This window comes from Carassius carassius, chromosome 29 (genome assembly GCF_963082965.1).
Source record: "Carassius carassius chromosome 29, fCarCar2.1, whole genome shotgun sequence".
Lineage (NCBI taxonomy): Eukaryota > Metazoa > Chordata > Actinopteri > Cypriniformes > Cyprinidae > Carassius > Carassius carassius.
In genome coordinates, this window is record NC_081783.1 from 2907853 (window position 1) to 2928283 (window position 20431).

The 20431-nt window shown below is 40.3% G+C and overlaps 1 protein-coding gene and 1 long non-coding RNA gene across 2 annotated transcripts in view; both read right to left on the reverse strand.

Annotated features, from left to right (window-relative positions):
- The window catches only part of LOC132110061 (uncharacterized), a 141701-nt gene that overhangs the window by 96376 nt on the left and 24894 nt on the right, over positions 1-20431 (reverse strand). The window lies entirely within an intron of this gene.
- LOC132109414 (C-X-C motif chemokine 14-like) lies at positions 49-5471 on the reverse strand. Its single transcript, XM_059515459.1, has 4 exons — positions 5251-5471; positions 4098-4203; positions 2290-2403; positions 49-1078 (listed from the first exon to the last, which is right to left on the reverse strand). Exons 1-4 carry the CDS (start codon positions 5312-5314, stop codon positions 1063-1065), a joined length of 300 nt encoding a protein of 99 aa, XP_059371442.1. The 5' UTR covers positions 5315-5471; the 3' UTR covers positions 49-1062.

Sequence of the window (20431 nt, forward strand, 5' to 3'; positions counted from 1 at the left end):
ATCAAAAAATAAAACGACAATGAAACAATATAAAGCGGACACAGCCAGTGATTTATTTAAATGTTTATTGCTGTGTTTGAAGATTACACTCCTTGAACTTGAGTGGGGTGTTTGGTGGGTCAGTCCAAACACACAGACATTTCTATTATTTAAATAGTAAAACAATTCTGTGATACAATACATAGGCTTTACTAATCAATTCTGAACAAGCTAGACTAGACGGGGTGGTCTGTACACAATAACCTATTCTGTGTGCTTATACATACAATCTGATGTAGAGAAACATTCCATTTACCAGAAAGAAAAACACAGCCATACCAAACAAATGAAAACAATAGCTTACAAAACCTGCGCACCTCAACGAGGAGTTCATAATGTGCTGATAAGAGGGTGCCGAGATTTAATAAAAAGCTTCATGACCCACTGCAGGCCCCAAAGATCATGTGCTTGTCGTGTGCAGTACATTTCCACCGAAGTATATGTGTAAATATAGAGTATGATATGATTTAAATAGATGATATTATTGAATTCAGCTTCGTCTCTTTCACTTCACTATGAAGTGGCACGGCACTTTTGGGCAGATCAATGAGAAACTATATTTTGAACATGATTTTGACAAATAACACTTTGCCTCCTTTTAAAGTCTTTGTAGATATTTCTGTTCTTTTGTACTGTGACTTTGACACTCGAACCAGACGGTATCTATATATAAGTGTCAGGACCCCTTTATACGCCACGACACAATGAATCAGACCGAGAACTGATGTTTCAGAAAACATTACACGTTGCAAAAATGTAATGATCACTTCTTACAGATGGTGCTGATTCACAGGGACTTTTTCTCTGCCATAACTGCGCATTTGGCTCATAATTACATTGTATAAGAAACACTTTCGTATGACTATAAATTATTCCACATTAACATAACTGGTGTGCTCTATAAGCTTGTCTGGGTATATGCTTTGTCATGCTTTAAAAAAATTGGTCCTCTGGTCTTCCATGGTTGACTGGAGATGCAGTGCATCCCACAATGTTTTCAGCCTCGTGCATGATGGAGAAAGATTAGGCCTCATACACCCTACAAAGGGACAAAAAACAAATATTTGAGAGGTTTAATATGGGGCTTGGGCTTATACTGACACCTAGTGGTGGCTTCTGAGTGCACATGAGTTTAAAGTCGACATGAAACAGAATTCATAAAGTGACATATCTTAGTGAAAATGAGAAGAAAAGTAGGCAGGACGTGATTTTATCTCTCAGATGAGGGAAAGTTAATGTGTTAATGAGTTAATTTTAAAATAAAATAAAAAACACTGCAATATTCCGAAAATATCAGAATTTTGATTTTATGGTGACATTTCATGCATGTTCAAGAGTATTATTCAATTCCTTTTTAATAAACACTTTAAGAACAAAAAAACCGAGTGCACCTTTAATGTTCCCCATCTTATCTGGGGTTTAAGGTTTTCTGAATATAAATTGAAGACCTTTTTAAGACCAAGTACAGAAAACTTAAGGAAAACATTGAAAGGAGCACTTGAATAAATACCTTTGCTCTCAGCCACTAGAATATGGAAATAGCTTTTACTGTTTTTGTCATTACATTAAAAGAAAAGTTTTTCATCAGTATTTTTCTCTTGGATTTCGGTGCAAGTGTCAAGATCCATTTACATGACAAGCAAAAAATGACATCAGATGAAAAAAAAAGTCTTTGTTTTCTGAGAAACTTTTTAAAATGAACTGAGTTTGGTTGAAAAAAGAACAAATATCTGTCAGCTGGGTTAGCTTTCATAACCCAAGGACAGATGTTTGCTTTTGTTTCAAGCGTAAACTCACAAAATTTTGTTCAAGACTTAATATCTTTAATTTGCATATTGATTTAATGATGGTTAAATATTTGTACCAAACTAAAAAATACTGAAGAAAACTCTGATTTAAGACCTTTAAAGTCACAGAAACGTTGTTGTTGTACACAAAATTAGAGAATTTTATTAAAATAGAAAATGTTTATAATCTTTAATCAAACTATAACTCAATATAACTATAAAACCTTCCTTTTTGGCTAACATTGCAAATTGCTCAACAACCACAATGCATTCCTGATAGACAAAATAGTCCCGTTTTTCTCTTTGAATTTCGCTTGAATATTTGACATTGGAAATATGTCAAAGGACATGAGTCATTTGGGTTTTGACCAGGGTTTTATATTCGCAGTGCTGGCAGGCAGTCGTTTATATCTATTAACGTAGAAGCGATGTTTGAAATCAGTGAAAGTTTACTGAAAGCTACCTGTGTTTGTCCTTCCAGATTTTGAACCACTTGACAAGGTTCTTAGTGCTCTGGAGTCTGGGGTGCAAGCAATACTCCTGCCCTTTGAAACGGGACACATTCTCCATGGTGACACTGTAAACACATGCGGAAAATCACGGATGAGTGGATGAGAGGAGAAGATGGGTAAACAGGATGAGACACGGGGAGAACATTAGTCATTCAAGCAACACAAACAATATGCCCTGATATATTTTACGCATGCCAGTAATCATAAAAATAATAACAATGCTACTTTATTTGTTAATAAATGTCATTTGTGCATTAAATATTTGATTGAAATTATAATTTAAGTTATATGCAGATTGCACAAATCCTGACAAATTGTTATTTCTGAGTAATTCTGAGGTGAATCATCACGACCGGTAACTGAACAAATACAAATTCAAAGCAGAATTCAATACCACAGCTTATTTTGCCTATTAAGAAGATATTTACCACGTCGCTGGAAACACTGAAGCGAGCTGACCAAGAGTGCCAATAGTGTTTTATTTCGAACATGTTTGTTGCCCCTAAACTCTTCACTGGGCTCTTAAAGCAGGGCAGGAGCTCTTGTGGGACTCGAGAAGCTTCTAGAATGTTAAACTCACTCAGAATCCAGAGCCATAAACTGAAGAGAAGCAACACTTTCCTCTGGGTTTGGTCAGAGCTCACCAATGCAAATCCAGACGAATGAGCTAAACGTCCAGAGATTACTTACCAAACCTGGTCACAAATGATTTTTTTTTTATTCCTATATAAAACATTTTCTGCATTAACTATTAATTATTGAAGTATAAAGACTAGATGAAATACTAGTCTTCAAATGATCACACAGGCAGAGCACTTGATTTGAGAATATCTAATATTGCAGTAAATCTATCACATATTTGACCACTTTCATTTTACAGTTCGTGCAGTTCAGAACAACATTTATGGATCTAAACTGCAGATCTGAAGATCTCTCTCTCTCTTTTCATATGTAATGAGATTTCTATATAAAGCATATGATACTAAAACCTCTTTTGAACACTCAAAAAATTATCGAACTACGATCATAAATTTCGTTAGAATTTAATACAGCTCTGTAAATATGCTGCAATACCTAAAATGGCAAGCAGGGGGAACAGAATGTATAATAATGTCTATGAAAAAGACATGCTTATCACAAAAACAGGTTTGCTTCACACCATAGAACACAGTTTGGATCTTACAGGCTTCATAAACACTGTTCAGACTTCATGCACTGTCACAACATAACCATGCCTAACAATTTCAATTTCATTTGGACCATTGAATCTTCTAAGTGTGCCATTAAACTCTCATCCGGATCATAATTGAAAATCCAGTTAAAACGGTTTCTGCTGGCAGCTGGTTTTATAAGATTTATTGCTGATCTATGATGGTCATTTATGGTCAATAGGAAGTCCATGATGCATTTGGTGGCCATTACCTGACAGCTACAGTCAGGTTTGAAACTGGTTTGAACTGGATTGAGCTGGATCACAATGGATCAAGCTTGATCAAGATGAACCAGGATCTAGGGGCAGTCGACACTTTTGAGGAAATCAACAAACATCTCCTAAAGAATGGTTTTATATTTAGTTTTTATTCTAAGACTAGTCTATTGAAGCCTACTGGAAATTTTAGCTGCATAATAAATATATAATAAGTAGCTAATAAGAACCTACTGCAAATCATTAACGATCATAAAAACACACCAAACACACTTTACTAACCCAAACGAGAATATCAAAGATAGATTTTTTTTATTCTTTTTTGCAACTCACAATATCATCTTTTCTTGGCAGTATGGATGCTTAGGCTTGATCTCCAGCTTTTGTACATCTTTGTACCGGATCTTCGGTCCTTTTCTAGTGCATCTGCACTTGTATGCTAAGAAATGAATAAAACACACGGGTAAGTCTCAAGAAAAATCATGCTGACAACTGTCAAGAGATATCTGATTCATGCTGCACACAAATCACAAAAAGAAAATTACATTTGAAGAGAAGATAACAAAGTTTGCATAATAGAGCTTAAAAATGAAAAGCCAACGTGAATGTGAACACATTTTTACAAATGCATTCTTTTATAAAAACAACATATTTTATATGCATGAGCATGCATTAATGTAATTTGTTAATTTGTATGTTTAAAAAAAAAACAGTGAAGAACAATTACTGTTAATATGCATAATAGTTTTGTTTTCTGATTTTAACATTGTGTCTAAACAATAACTTCACTGCTGTATTAATGAGCATTTATTTGTTTACTTTTTGCATTAACATAGGCTAATGAAAATCTGTGATGTAAATGTGCTTAATTCGTTTTTTTTTTCTTGGTTAAATATGCATATAACATGGACATTTCTTCCATGAGATGCTTTCTGACATGTTCCCGGCAGCATTTTCTGACTTTCAAACGCATTCAAAACGAGGCTGTACAAAATTCAACAAACAGCACAGCAGACTGGCATGGTGGAGATCCATTAAAGTATCATGCTGTTCTGTTTTCCCTCGATCTCCTCCAGCAGGTGAGCTGCTGCTGAAAGACGCGTGACCTACATCTAATCCCTCATCAATCTTCTCCGCTCCATTCAGCATCATCTCCAGCAAACGAGCCAACAAGACTCATCCAGCAACACAAAGAGCCACTCTTTACTACAACTGGCCAGGTTTTGCAGAATGAACTAGATTGTCTGAGACAAGTGGACATATTTGACAGTTGCACCAGCATAAGGCGCTGCTATTCTGCGTGAAAAGTTAAAAGCAGAGATAAAAAAGAAGCATGCCATTTGTTAGATATTAAAATCATGCACTCCGGATAAGACCTAAATAGCTAAAACGCCGCATTCTGTATTGATTTACACTTTAACCATACATAAAAAATAGAATAAAATAGAATATAAAAAATAAAAATAAAGATGGCACACAAACTCACCCTCTGTGTTGATTGAATAAACTGCGATAACCAGCAAAAGTAAAGCGGCCGTACAGCGATTCATCCCCAATAGTTTGTTGAGAAGCTCCAGCAGTCTCCGGTTTGTTTGTAACACTCAGATTCAATAAACGAGATGCTCAAACAGCGCGAGCGTGAAGATGAACCCGTCTCTGTCTCTGTGCTCACGTCACGCTCTTCTCAATCTGACGAGGTGCTCGCGCTCTGAGCTTCTATAAACACACGCTCGAGCGCCTCATTGATATGCAAAGCCCGTCGACGAATTGACTGTGGCTGTGTCTCCAAACCGAGCGAGTTGCATACCTAGAAAGCATTTTTGAATCGTTTAAATGCAGTCGAGGCTGTCTAGGTTGGCAGCACTGTAGCTAGGTTTTGAGACACGGTCTACATCTATCGCCAGAGAAAAAGCGATACAATTAGGTTAAAAAGTTTATTAGGAGAATCTGTACGTTGTCAGGGGAGATAATTGCATTGGCTTTCATGACCGTCTCACTTAATTTGTTCTTTCTGATTCTTGCCCATGAATAAAAGCTCAGTTTAGCAAACTCTCTCTTTTCGTAACCAAGTAAATCTATACAATCTGGACATCATTATAGTCTTTTGTAGAAGAGTGTTTTCTTAAGAACATCTTTAGACCTAAATACAAAACATCTGCTTTTAATTTCTTGGACAGTTAGGAAGTTTAAAAAATGTCTATGATACTTACCTCGATAAAAAAATTAGAGCTATAATTAAGTAAACCTGTGAATAAGCACTTTTTCATGTTTTTTTTTCTTCACAATTCTTTTCTTCAAATTTCAAAGCTATTTTTAGATTGTTGTTGGCGATAATTATGCTTTATGCTCTAGTTTCACCAATAAAGCTGTGTGAGTGTTATTTTGTGCTTCTAACCAGGGTTTGTGTAAAAACTCACACTACACACAGCTGCATAATGGTGGCAATCGCTATAAATACTGTCTACACTTATATATCATCAGCATTTTCTTTTTAAAATTGAATTAGCCTAGTAGAACAAAAACAAAACAACAGCTGTTAGGGCACATTCATTCACAACATTATTCTGTTCTGAAGAGAGTGCATTTTATTTAATGTGTGATAATATATCCATGAAGACTTTTAAATTTTGTAAGGGTTAAAAGACTAGTCAGCGATTCTCAAACATATTTTGAAAATGCAATTTTTTTTTCGTTTCTAGGCATGCCAGAAAGTTTCTTTAGTAAACTGCATGACCTAGCTATAGTTATTGATCCATGCAGTTTACTTTCATACTTTTTTGTGCTTTTGAATTTGTCACCTTTTTAAAATCATGTCACAGCGATGAGTAAATCTACCTATTGTCTGCACTGGCACCAAACAGTGTTTGGCTCTGTAAATGATACCCCTGAGAAGACTGTTTCTAGTTTCCTCCTCATGCATGGATGATTGGAGGGCATGAAGTGAACCATCTGAGTATCTGTGTCTGTGGACAAGAACCTCATCCCAGCTGTCATCAGCCATGCTTCAGTCCATTTCATGTCTGTTTGTGCCCCATCCAAAGGTCTGGGTGGACTGAAAAGGATGAAAATCCTACCTGAAGATGCCCTTCATTCTGCCTGACTGGATATAATAGAGACTTAATGGTAACAGACAATGTCAATGCACCTCTTTAACCCAAATCAGCTACCACTGTCAAGGGCATTTATGTTGTCAGTCACACCAAAAACACAGGCAACTATATCTATTTCATATAATGCTGAGATTGTCCTCTGACAGCTACATCAGGGATCAAACGAATAAGAAATCTGGAACATTTTAAATCAAGCCACTGTGTAGAAAACTATACAAAGGGAAAAATGTTCGAATTTGCAAATAAAGATGAACAGGTATGTTTTGGAAGGAAATATCACATTTAAAATGTTTAATCCATTTGCTGCTTCTTAGTGATCAACTGCGAAATTTAATAGCAAAAGTCTGAGTGAAAGATTTCATCCCATTAACAACGAAGACGATCTACTAATGTGTGAAAACCACAAAGTGTCACAATAAATTTTGATCAGTATTTCTACTGTTTTATTATTTAAAACCTAAAAAAAATGTTGTTTGAAAAGTATGCAATATTTTGCTAAACCATTTGATATTTTAGCAGTGACATTCAGTTTAGTGTGCCATAAGAGTCCAAATACCTCGTTAGCTGAACTTAAAAGAAGCTGATTTAACCAATCACCTGTCACCAATAAAACACTTTAACTGGCGAATGCCTCTATATACAGTAGACTAAGCAATAAGCAGCTCAATGTACAAAATGTGTTTAAAATCGGGGGTGATCCAAAATAAACATTCTTAGTTCTATAAAGACGGCTTTAATGAATCAAATCTGCTGTTTTAACTCTGTCCGAGCCACCTGATGTCAACAATGCAAAAACACTCCAATGATCACTGCGTCACCTTCCTCCAGGTCTGTGAAAAGACCCAACTGTCCCTTCACAATATATAACTCATTCCAGCTAAGCATTTTGGAGCAATTACTTTTGGTATGTTTATAAGACCCGTCTAGACCAAAGGCCGTTTTTGGCATACAGTCCATCCTCCTCTTCTTTGAAAAATGTTTGCTTGCAACAGCCATCAGAGAAGAGGATTCAGAAAGATTGACTGAGATTCGTCACAGCTGATAATGAATGCAATAGTGTCTCAGTCGTTGTATAATTATTTAGAAAAGGGAGATGCATCTGGTGGATTGCAAGTCTGTTCTGAAAGAGTTGCAGACTGCAGGGAAAAAATCAAATTGCTAAATGCAAAAATAAATAAATAAATAAAAACATAAACATATTAATGTTTGCATGACAGCAAACAGCCTTAACAACTGTTAATGGCTTGCCATATCATTCACTGGCATCAAGTGTCCATTCAAATTCTATAGGATTTTGGCACATATTCATCTCTCACTGGATAGAAGCGAGCCAAATCAAGCAGACTGGCCAGGTTGCGTGTCATGCTCTTATACTGCAAATCCATTTACAAAAGGTGAAAAAATATCCAGACTAAACACGATTCACTTGAATCGAGGATAAGTATGTGAATGTTTTGACAACAAGCAGACAAGAAGACCGAGACCTCGGAAAAGGTGAGCCTCGGCCCACTTCCAAATTAATTCTGGTGGAGTTTGACTGAGAATAGGAATGCAATGTGGGCTAAATATATCTAAATGAACTATAAACAGGATGTGATGACACAAGATGAAATGGATAAAATGCTCAAGCACACCTGGTTCTTCTAGTCATAGAAGCTAAAGTATGTCACCCTTTACAGTTCGGAACAGGCGTCAAAACCACCTATGGAGGAATTCCTGGCACTGTTTTCACTCCTTGACACTCCTTTGTCAGTTATCTGCTTGTAAAAATACCAACATATTTACACACATATAACAAATGTATTTAACCCAGCCCACAGCAATTTTGGATGTTCGGATATTTTTTTTTCAGTCCGGACCAAAACAAGTGTCAACACACCCTATTAATATTAACCTATTAATACATTTACATGTTTTGTGTTTAAGTGCATTTTAGTTATTGTACTGTGTTAGGCTATCACTCTAAGTGCAGTACAATCTGGGTTCTGAAGCAGAACTAGTTTAGAACTCGTTGTGTTATGACCAGATAAGGGCGTTTGACAGTATGCAATAGCATGACTGTAAAAGTTTTTGTGTTTTATTTTTCCACCCACATAGGCTCATTTTTCTTTGTTGTTCTTTTATTAACTCATGCATTCAGACAAAACCTTTATGTATTTGTTTGTGTCTGTGGGTATATCATGCGGAGTAATATTTACTTTGTTGTATGTTATACAGAATATATACAATGCACTGCATATGAGCACCGAATCTTTGTTGCTCGAAGGAAAGCACCGTTGCACGACAACGTGTAAATCAGCACGTCAACAAACATCAAAGCAGCTCCTTTTTTCCTGATCAGGCACGTCTGTGCAAATTGCTGCAGCAGAAGGGTGGTGTTTGTAATTGCATGTAATGATTTTAAGTCAGGTTAGCCAGTGGCCAGCGGCTCTCGGATTCTTCACGTTTACTTGCTCCGTGAGAGAACATGCTGGATAATTGCTGCTTAGAATTCCACTATCTGATACTATTAGTCTAAATGTCCTGGAAGAATCATAGGAATGTCTGCTTAAATAACATGTAACAAGAACTGCATGAGAATACCTAAAGAGGAGACACAGAAGATGCATTTGACTTGCAGTGTCACAAATAATTGAACTTCATAACAGTTTATTTTACAGAGTACAATTCACTCTTTGGTTAAAGAATAATTGTCCCTACACTGACATGCAGCATAAACAAAAACAGCTTTAGTACATACCAGAATCCTTCAGAGTCGATCTGTTCAGCATTGCACAAGCTGAGAGGCTGGACACATCCAGTCAAGTTTCTGTATACCTCCGTCAATCTCTATATTTTTGTCAGAGAGTCTCGTTCTGGCTGGGTTTCAGCTAGTAAATAAATGTGATGAGAACACTAATCACTGATAATGTTACATAACACTGTCTTTGGAGCTGCTGATCTATGGTGAATCTGACATCTTCTTGAAACATTTTCATAGTATTCAGAGCAGGTTTGTTATTGTGCTTATGTAAGTTTCTTCATTATAGACCAAATCTATAAACGGATCTGCATGATCATCAGAGACTGGATAAACAGTGTTTGAGATCCCTTTAATATCATTTGTTGTTCATAAAGCCAACCTTTTCTATATTCCAATAGTCCTTTGACAATAGCACACAATATATTATAATACAAGTCAGTCCAGTCTCTTAATAGTGCAATATTTCTTGATGCCGCACTGTAGACAAGTCATAGACATTTATAGGGAACGTTTGACGTGTACTGCACAATGAAATAAATCAACTCATAATATAAACTACACTACAATACAGCATAAATAAATAAATAAATAAATAAATATATATATATATATATATATATATATATATATATATATATATATATATATATATATATATATATATATATATATATATGTATGTATATTACACTTATATTACAAGACCTAGAGAGCCTAAATAAAGTCTTTGTCTGATTCTCATTTAGCTGTAGAAATATTTTAGCCTTGGAATGTTTAATAGTAACAAAGAAGAAATGTTTTTCTTGAAACAAATAAGACATTCTAAATAAATAAATACTGACCAAATATAAGTATAAAGATAAAAAAAAAGTGCCCAATACAGAACCTTGGGGAACCCTGAAGGTGATTAATGCCAAAGTAGTAGAGAAATTGCTCTATGATTCTATGATGTTCTTTGACTGGCAGTCGGTATTATTTTCTAGAAATTTCTATTCTTTCTCTTCTCTTCTTTCTCTTTCATTAATGGACTTATCCAACAACACATAACAGGTGAATGGTGCTAGGTAGAGAGAAATGTGTTTTGTCCAAATCTGGCTCAAAAGTGAATCCAACCGCACTCCCCAAGACCTTTCTGATGTTTTCCAAGCGTAATTGCTCTGTTAGAGCCAGGAGGTTTATTTGACTGATTCGAATGATGTAAGACACCAGCACCCTGTGATAAACTCATGTCTTTTAAAAACCTCCTGTCCAAACATCACATGCAATACTCATTAAACCTGCCAAAGCAGGGAACATATTTGAGGGCCCTGGCCAGAGGCAGGAGTACCAGCACAGAGCTGGTGTTTAATCCAGATTGCATGTGTCATGAGCTTAGTATAGTCCCTGGGAAAATAAAGCCTGGCTGATTTTAGCTGTCAGAGACTGCGGATCAATAAATCATCCCACTACAGTGTAAATAAACAGCAGTTAAATAACCTGATTAATCCCACAAGGCCTAGCTCTCTCTCTCTCTCACACACACACACGCACGCACGCACGCACACACACACACACACACACACACACATGCTTACTTAGCTTATCTAATTGGGGACATTACATAGGCATAATGTTTTTTATACTGTACAAACTATATATTCTATCATCCTACACCAGCCCTACACCTAACCATACCCCTTCTGCATTTTAACAATTTAAAAAAACTTTGTTTACTTTACTTTTATACCAGTTTTACAAGTGAGGAGTGGTACTGGCAGTGGATAAGTCACATGCCTTTGGTGTGAGCGACCCGGGTTCGAATCCACCGTGAGACACCAATGTGTCCCTGAGCAAGACACTTAACCCCTAGTTGCTCCATAGGCGTGTGACCTCTGACATATATAGCAATTGTAAGTTGCTTTGGATAAAAGCATCAGATAAATGTAATTTAAATGTAAAGTAGGTAGTAAACACACACAATTTACTAATCAGCTGTATTATTTATTGTCTTTATATGTTAAATATTAATCAAATAAATCTGACATTTACAAAAGAAAATTTACATTTATTAATTTTGTTTAATTAAATAATTTTAGTCATTAGAAGTTTTAACTACAAACTATAACTTTTTTTACAAACTATAATATTTTTATATGCAAACTGTAGTGTGAAGGATCCATTTTCTTCTTCTTTTTTTTTTATTAAATAATTTAGAAATTATCACCAACCACTTGGGTTATCATATTTTACAGTTATGACACACACACACACACACACACACACACACACACACACACACTTGTCTGGAAAACGAAGATACAGAGGACACAACACGCTGATACTTCCGTGAGTCATAAGCTGTAAATAGAATATGGGTCACTCAGTATAAGACAACAAAAGAGTAACGTGACTAAAGTGTTAAATAGTTAAAGTGACATGTAAATGGATATCTAACACAGCCTGAAGATAGCCTATGTAAGGTATACAACCCAAAGAGAATGTCCTGCCATCCAAATATATTGCTTTTGGCTGTGCACCAATTCATTGCTATGGGGTATTGACATGTACAGTGAATATTTAAAACCTTCCACTCGTTTCTGTCCTCCCTCGAGATGTTTCTGACAACACAGAGCTCTGTTCAGAGAGACAACAATATTTATTGGTTTTCCAACGTGTGTTACATCTGATGAACTCTCCATACTAGTCATCGTTATTAGGACAGAACAGCTGCAGGTAAAAAATCTCCAAAATGAGAACCCAGAGGAGTGCATTTTGCTCAGGCAGAAGAAGCAGGCACCTTCCTTTAAGCTCAGGGCTCAACCTTGGCTGGAAGTTGAACTGGTAATAGGCAGCCAACCCAGCATCTTAGCAACTGCCATTGACCTGCTGCGGAAACTATGTGTGAATGAGGCATAAGTCCTGAGACAAGTTTTCACCCAGGGTATAGGGACATTTTTTCATGGGCCATAATAGTGGCTTTGTGCACACATTATCTGTAGGCCTGGAGGACCCTACTTAGGATGAGAAGCACGAGAGACAAAGCAGATGCCTGCTGGTGGAATCGCACCAACAGCGGCATACCGTAGTGCACCAGAACTGTTGTGTAATGGAGGAAATGGACAAGATGCTCTTTTCCCCACCGTAGAAGCAATATTCCTCCGTGCAAAAAAACAAACAGACATGTGGGCCAGTTTAAAAAGTTAACCCTACTTAGCCTTTGCTCTGGTTATGAATGGCACCCATCATGGGTCACTTGTTAAAACACCAGCATACGCCATTCAACATCCGACTGACAGACGGACCCCCTCCTCTTTGTGATTATGTGTGAAAAGTTGATAATAGCAAGACAATGGTCCTATTGTTGGGATGAAGAAGGAGGCGGTGGCATATAGTGAGTCAGAAAGCATCCTCATTATTACATACAGAGGCGCATGACATGCTTACAATATGAATAATAACAACATATTCGAATAGTGACGTTGGAAACTCAAACTCCTGAAAGACTTCACTGTTGCTTCAAAACCAATGCTTTATTTTCAACAAAAGATGAGTTCTGCTGCATACAGCATGCTCCAAAAGCGATCAAATAAGCAGCTAATTATTATAACTTAACAAAATCCTCTTAGCAACTGCATCAGAATCCATGTGCTGAGAATTATGGGAAATGTGCAGAGGTTGTTATGCTTTGGATCAAGAATGACAAATAAGCAAATAGACTCAACACAGCTGGGAGACTGAAATGCAAAACTGTGAGGGGGAGAGAACACAAGTCAAGCCGCATAGTCGATAGACCGTAGAGATTTCTTCTGGTTTGGATGGAAGATCTAGTCCTAATCTGTATGTCTCCGGGGAGAACAATGTGAAACAGAGATATTCCGTGAGTCACTTTAAACTTCATTGTTCTACAGAGAAATGCGTCATAGCTTGCCGGAAACATTTAACCACGTCAACCCACATATTGTATATACTGATATAACAAAATTGCAATCTGAATGCAAAAATATCTTTTATTGTGTCATCATCAGGGAATACATGAGTCACGGAATGTCTACTGATAGTGGATCTGTAGGGCTTTAAGTAAAGTAGTTAGGAAAAAAAAGTCCAAAGAAAGAGCATAAATGAAGCAAAAGTGAAAAAGTAGTGTGCTTAATTGTACTTAATGTGTACTCAACAACTTAAAAGTGTATGTAAAAAATTATAAATTATTAATAACCTAAAAAAAATCAATACAGTAAACTTCCATTAATGTTTCTTAATGCTCATTAGTGCACTTTACAACGACAAATTGTTATACTTAAATCATGTCAATCCTATGATCTTTTGCCATGCTTTAAAGAATTAAATCTATTTTGATTGTTGATTTACAAGCTTATGCACGTTAAGTACTTGATTAACTGTATTATCTTATTCGATATTACGTTAAAATTGACATTTTAAATGTATTAAATTGCAATTTCATCAATGCAAATTTGTAAATACAAATATATTTAAATACATAACGCAAATTTGAATAGAAATGACATTGACGTATATTTGAGCTTTAACCATATTTTAAAGGAGCATTGCGTAGGTTCTGAAATTTCTAACCGTTACTGACACCAGTGGCCGTTAGAGGAACTGCAGCCAGTCTCATGCTCGTTCTCAGTGCGCACGCTCTTTTTTTTTTTTTTTTACTTACGAGGAGTGTCCGTGGGTGTCTGAATTGTGCTGGAGGCTGGTCGCTTCTTTCCATCCGCAGAGTCCATTTGAAAACACTATTGCCGCTGCTTACTATAATGGCTGGCGTGCCGTACGGTTGTAAGCCCAAGTAGACGAGAACGCGCATGACGTCACATTTTGTGAATTTTCGCACCAATTCGGGCCCGACTCCTCCACACACAATTGAGCCTCCAGGCTGATAGAGGCAACCGTGGTGGACAGTCGAGGTGTCATTCTTTTTTTTACATCAAGGTTGGCTCATACATGTACAAATGAAAACTCTATCTTAAAGATTTTTTTTTAAGTAAAAACCTCCACATAGCTCCTTTAAAGTCAACAATTGCATTCAATTTAGATTTTCACTATAAAACAGTTTACAATTTACATTTAATTGCCAATTTTTTCCCCAAATGAATATATTTTCCAGTATATTCTTGTAAAGCATATGTATATATATATTTATTTATTTGTTTTTTTTTTTACAAAGGTATATGGCATATATGTGGTAAATCACTCTGACGGTAAACTCCCACCACACCTGTAATGCACAGAAAAGGCTCATCCGTTCATTGAAAGCCACACAAACCACACTTTCTTTCCAGAACAAGCCATGTTTCCACACATCATCACAACGCAAACAGAGCGGACCACATCCCTCCCTCATGGAGATTATATTACAGTAGCAGGGAAGGGCATTGTTCCCCATTTCTTTGGCAAATAACGCAAACATTTCCATCAGCAGGTACAAAAAGAACAGGTGGAAGAGTCACAGATGACAAGGTGAGTTTTTAAACTCAGAAAGCTTCCCCCATCTCTCCGCCGAAGCCTCAATACAGAGAGAGGCCTTGTGCAACGGTGTCCTTTTACTGATGAATCATACATGATAATGCTCAAAAGAGCCTCCCAGGACAATAAGCGTCATCAGGAATCCTCTGGAATGTTATGTAACGAGCCCTTTGGATTAGCAACGCTATTACAAGCCAGAAAAATATATCACTTCTGCCTCAAATATCATCTCTCGACTCTTGAAACAGGATGTCTTCAATGAAATTACTATTGTAAAGGCAGGGTAATGTGGTCCCATGGTGCAGCAGCGGTTCATCCATCTGACCACGTGTGTCGGGTGATGGTGTCCATACCCTCTCGCTCACAGCAGGAGGCTCCTGCTCAAAGCTGCCAACCTTAGCAGGAAGTTAATTATGGACTTTTCGCCCTGCGTGCATGGCAGGGGGTGTGAAAGCGTGGTGCGCGACTCCAGAGGCACCGTGCAAAGTTGAGCGGCAGCCCTCTCATGCACGAGGACCCGATTCACGTGCACACATGTGTCGCACTTCAATCTGGAGGTCCTATGGAGGTCTGTCGTTTGCAATCAAATGCAACCTCCTACAGCTCCTCATATCACTCTGCTTTAATTTTCTCTGATTGCATCCTTGTGCAACATCTCAGCTGGGGGAAAGCAGATGATTCTAATAAGCTTTTCCTCAGTATTCTGGATGCAGTCTGCTAGACTGCAATTTTAAAGCAAGTATGATATGTTAAATCATTGCTTTGGGTCTTCTGACATTCTTCTTAAAGAGACATTTTAGTTCATTTACTCACCATCAGGGCATCCAAGATGTAGGTGACTTTAGAAGATTCTTAGCTGAAGATGTGTTGCTTGATGATTCACAAAAATGAACAACACGTTCAAAATGCAAATCTTTAAAAAAAAAAGCATAAAAAAGCATATCAAGGAACACCCGTGGCACATACCCGTGGCTCCTGACAATATATTGAGGTCTTATGAAGCAAAACAATCAGTCTGAGCAAGAAAATCAGTCTTTTGAGCCGGTTCTAGTTGAATCAGTTCACCAAACCGGACTGAAGCATCTGAAACAGTTCGCAAGGGCCATATAAAAGTTCACTGAAATGAACCAGTTTGCGAAAAAATAAAACAAAATAAAATAAATCATATTCCCCTGTTTGGCAAAGACTCTGGATTACAGGTAATATAATGTTGTAAATAATGTACAGTCTCTTGCAGAGACTGATTGTTTCGCTTCATAAGACCTCAATATATCGTCAGGAGTCACAGATATTAAATTTGTGTTCCTTGATATGCTTTTTTCCCCCCTCAAAAATAGACAGCCACTGACTTGCATTTTATGAATCACGAAGGACCTTGGGTTCAGCTAAAAATCTTCCTCACTGTTTCTTAAAAAAAAATCACCTACTGTACTCTTGGATGTAATTGGAGTAAATTAACAGCAAATTTTCACTTTTGGGTGAACTATTACTTTAAGAGGTCAGTACCTCTGGTTCTGTAGGTGAACATGAATGACAGGTGAGCAAATCTGTACAGTCAGGCTTTCATACCACACCTGGAATATGATTCATAGCAGGTTGCAATGCAATCTATGGGCTGTTCTGGATGGTTGCTAGGTAGATGCTTTCTAGCCAATATTTATGTGAAAAACGTACTCGGTTACTAAACGTTCTCTCTAGAAGAGCGAACGAGCCATAGGCGAGACGGCTCGTTCGCTCATTGGCTTGTTCTGCGGCAACTGCACAGCCTATCGAGCGCGGGCTGATGCAACATCAGACCAATAAGGGCGCTTCGCGCCCTTCTTGCCACTTCCCGCCGAAACGGGTGTGGCCCAACCTATAAAAGGAGCTCGAAAAGGCTGACTCACCTGATTTATTTCATCGTCGAAGCGAACCAGAGTGAATCGTGCGCACGGCAGAGAACGCAGTACTCGTTCGCTCTTCTAGAGAGAACCGAGGTTACGTTTAGTAACCGAGTACGTTCTCTTACAAGAGCTCTCTCGTACTGCGTCTTAGCTAAGACGCTACGGGAACCCAATGTAAAACGCTGTGCGCGCAGGGATCACACACCAATAAACCTGAAGCAACGCCCAGGATTTACAGTGCACAGTCACCTGAGGGACTCACAGAGAGTCCAGGACAGAAAAGGGAAAAAGCCCTCCGTCCCATATCTAGCAGCATCCGTAGATGCGGCAATATGACATCACACAGCCGAGGCAAGGCCTGACCAATGTGGCAATGCGGGTCTTACGCAATACTTCCCATATAACAGTCGGCAGCGCATAGCGCTCGTGAACTCAGAATTCCCCTCAGGGCCCTGATTCGCCTATACCGACAGCAGCCTTGCTTGCAAGGCGGGAACCTCCAGGTTATAGAACCTGATAAATGTAGACGGCGAGGCCCAACCTGCCGCCATACATATATCCTGCAAGGAGATCCCAGTAGACCATGCCCCCGACGAGGCGACGCCTCTTGTGGAGTGTGCTCTGACTCCCAACGGGCACTGAAGGCCCCTGGAAGCGTAAGCTAACGCTATGGCGTCAACTATCCATCTGGATAGCGTCTGTCTCGAAACAGCCATTCCCTTGGAACGCCCACCGAACGAGACAAATAGCTGCTCCGTCTGCCGAAAGGCAGCAGAGCGAGACACATAAGCTCTTAAAACCCTGACAGGGCAAAGAAGACTCGAGTCTCCATCCTCCCCTGACACCGGCAGGGCAGACAGGGCAATAACCTGAGCCCGAAACGGTGTGTTGAGGGATTTCGGCACATAACCGTGCCTAGGTTTGAGTATGACTCTTGAGTCATTGGGCCCAAACTCCAAGCACGACTGGCTCACCGAGAGCGCGTGCAAATCACCCACACGCTTCACAGAAGTGAGAGCCAACAAGAATACTGTCTTGAACGACAGATGCTGAAGGCTAATCGATTGGATAGGCTTGAAAGGGGGACCCTTCAAGGCCTCCAAAACCGCCGCGAGGTCCCACATAGGGACTGACGGAGGTCTGGGAGGATTCAGCCTCCTAGCTCCTCTGAGGAACCAGATGACTAAATCATTCCTTCCTATTGACTGACCGGACGCCGTTTCAGAAAACACTGCGATGGCAGCCACATAAACTTTGAGCGTGGATGGGGCTCTGCCCTTATCCAACAGCTCCTGAAGGAAGGAGAGGACCTCCGTCACCTCACAACTAAGGGGTGAATAACCTCGAGCTGTGCACCAGCTGGAGAACACCGACCACTTCGAGGCATACAGACGTCGTGTCGACGGATCTAGCCTGAGTGATGGTATTTAGCACTCCCACTGCGAGATCAGCGGGTAACCGTTGAGTGCCCATACATAGAGGGACCACAACTCCGGTTGAGGGTGCCAAATCGAGCCCCTGGCCTGCGAGAGGAGGTCTCTCCTCAACGGTACCGGCCACGGGGCGACATCTGCTAACTGCATCAGATCTGGGAACCATGGTTGGTTCTTCCAAAGAGGTGCTACAAGCAGCATTGAACATCTCGTTTCTCTCCCCCGTTCTATCACCTGCGGAAGGAGGGAGACGGGAGGGAACGCATAAAGCGGGCAGCACGGCCATCTCCGTGACAGCGCGCTTTCGTTCTTGGAAAGAACGCGGGGAAGTGAGCATTTTCGTGGGACGCAAAGAGGTCCACCTCCGCCATGCCAGATCTCTCCCACAACAGCCGGACTGTTTGCGGGTGTAGAGACCATTCGCCCGTAGGAACATTGCCTCTGGACAGCCTGTCTGGACCCAGATTCTGCAGTCCAGGCACATGCACTGCTCTCAGCGAGCGCACGTTGCGCTGAGCCCAAATCAGGAGGCGTTCCGTCAGCCTGCACAGGTTTCGGGACCCGAGACCGCCCTGGCGATTTATGTAGGACACCACGGACATGTTGTCCGAACGGACTACGACCTGGTGATCCTTGATATGGGGACAAAAGCGCGTCAGCGCGTTCTCCACTGCCAGCATTTCCAGGCAGTTGATATGATGGAGCTTTTCCCGTTCTGACCATAGGCCAAAGGACGGTCTGCCTTTGAGCAGCGCTCCCCATCCCGAAGTGGAGGCATCCGTCGACACCACTTTCACACTCGGGGAAGTCCCCAGGCTTACACCTGATCGGTACCAGCCGTTCGCTGTCCAAGGTGCTAGAGCCGCAACACAGCTCTGATCGACCTTGAAATGCAGCCGGCCAGACGCCCACGCTTTGCGCGGCACCTGAGCCTTCAGCCAGAACTGCAGGGGGCGCATGCGGAGCAGGCCCAGCCGCAGAACCGGAGATGCTGAGGCCATGAGACCCAGCATCTTTTGACAGTGTTTGAGCGACACAGTCGCGCCACAGCGGAAAGAACTCGCTGCACGCTGAATGCCCATCGCGCGCTGTGGTGACAGCCGCGCCGTCATGGAACACGAGTTCAGAACTATACCCAGAAACAGGACCGTCTGACTGGGGTTCAGCGAACTCTTCGCCCAATTGACACTGAGGCTGAGCTTCTCGAGGTGATCGAGTAAAACGGCTCTGTGGTCCACGAGCTCCGCTCATGATCGGGCCAGAACCAGCCAGTCGTCCAAATAATTCAGCACTCGTATGCCTCTGAGTCTGAGAGGAGCGAGCGCTGCATCCATGCACCTCGTAAACGTACGAGGAGCTACGGACAAGCCGAATGGCAGGACTGCAAACTGGTATGCCTGGCCCTCGAAGGCGAATCTCAAATATCGCCTGTGGTTTGACGCTATCTGTATTTGAAAATACGCGTCCTTCAGATCTATTGACATGAACCAGTCCCCTCTGCGAATCTGCGCGAGGAGCTTCCTGGTCGTGAGCATTTTGAAACTGCGTTTCATCAATGCCTTGTTCAGCTGTCTTAGATCCAGTATGGGCCTGAGACCCCCGTCTCTCTTGGGCACCAGAAAGTATCTGCTGTACAGCCCCCCCTCGCTTTGAGACACAGGCTCTACAGCCCCTTTGCTCAACAGTTTTGATATTTCGGCCCGAAGTATGTGTGCTACTTCTGTTTTGACCGTAGTTTCGAGAAAACTGTAGCGAGTAGCCTCTCTTTATAATGCCTAGCTCCCAATCCGAAACCCCTGGAAGCACTGACCATGCATCTGCATGAATGGCTAAGGGCTGGATGCGAAACGCGCTCTGTTGACTGGGCAACGGCGGCGCTCGAGTGTGCTGCACATCTGAGGCGGGGAGCGCGCTGATCACAGCGGGCAGATCGCTCTTCCTCGACCCCGTTCCGGCGCTTAACCGACTGGAGGGAGGCTGAGCGGGTCCCGTGGGACTCGATATATCTGCGAGTAACCGTGGGCTGCATGTGTGC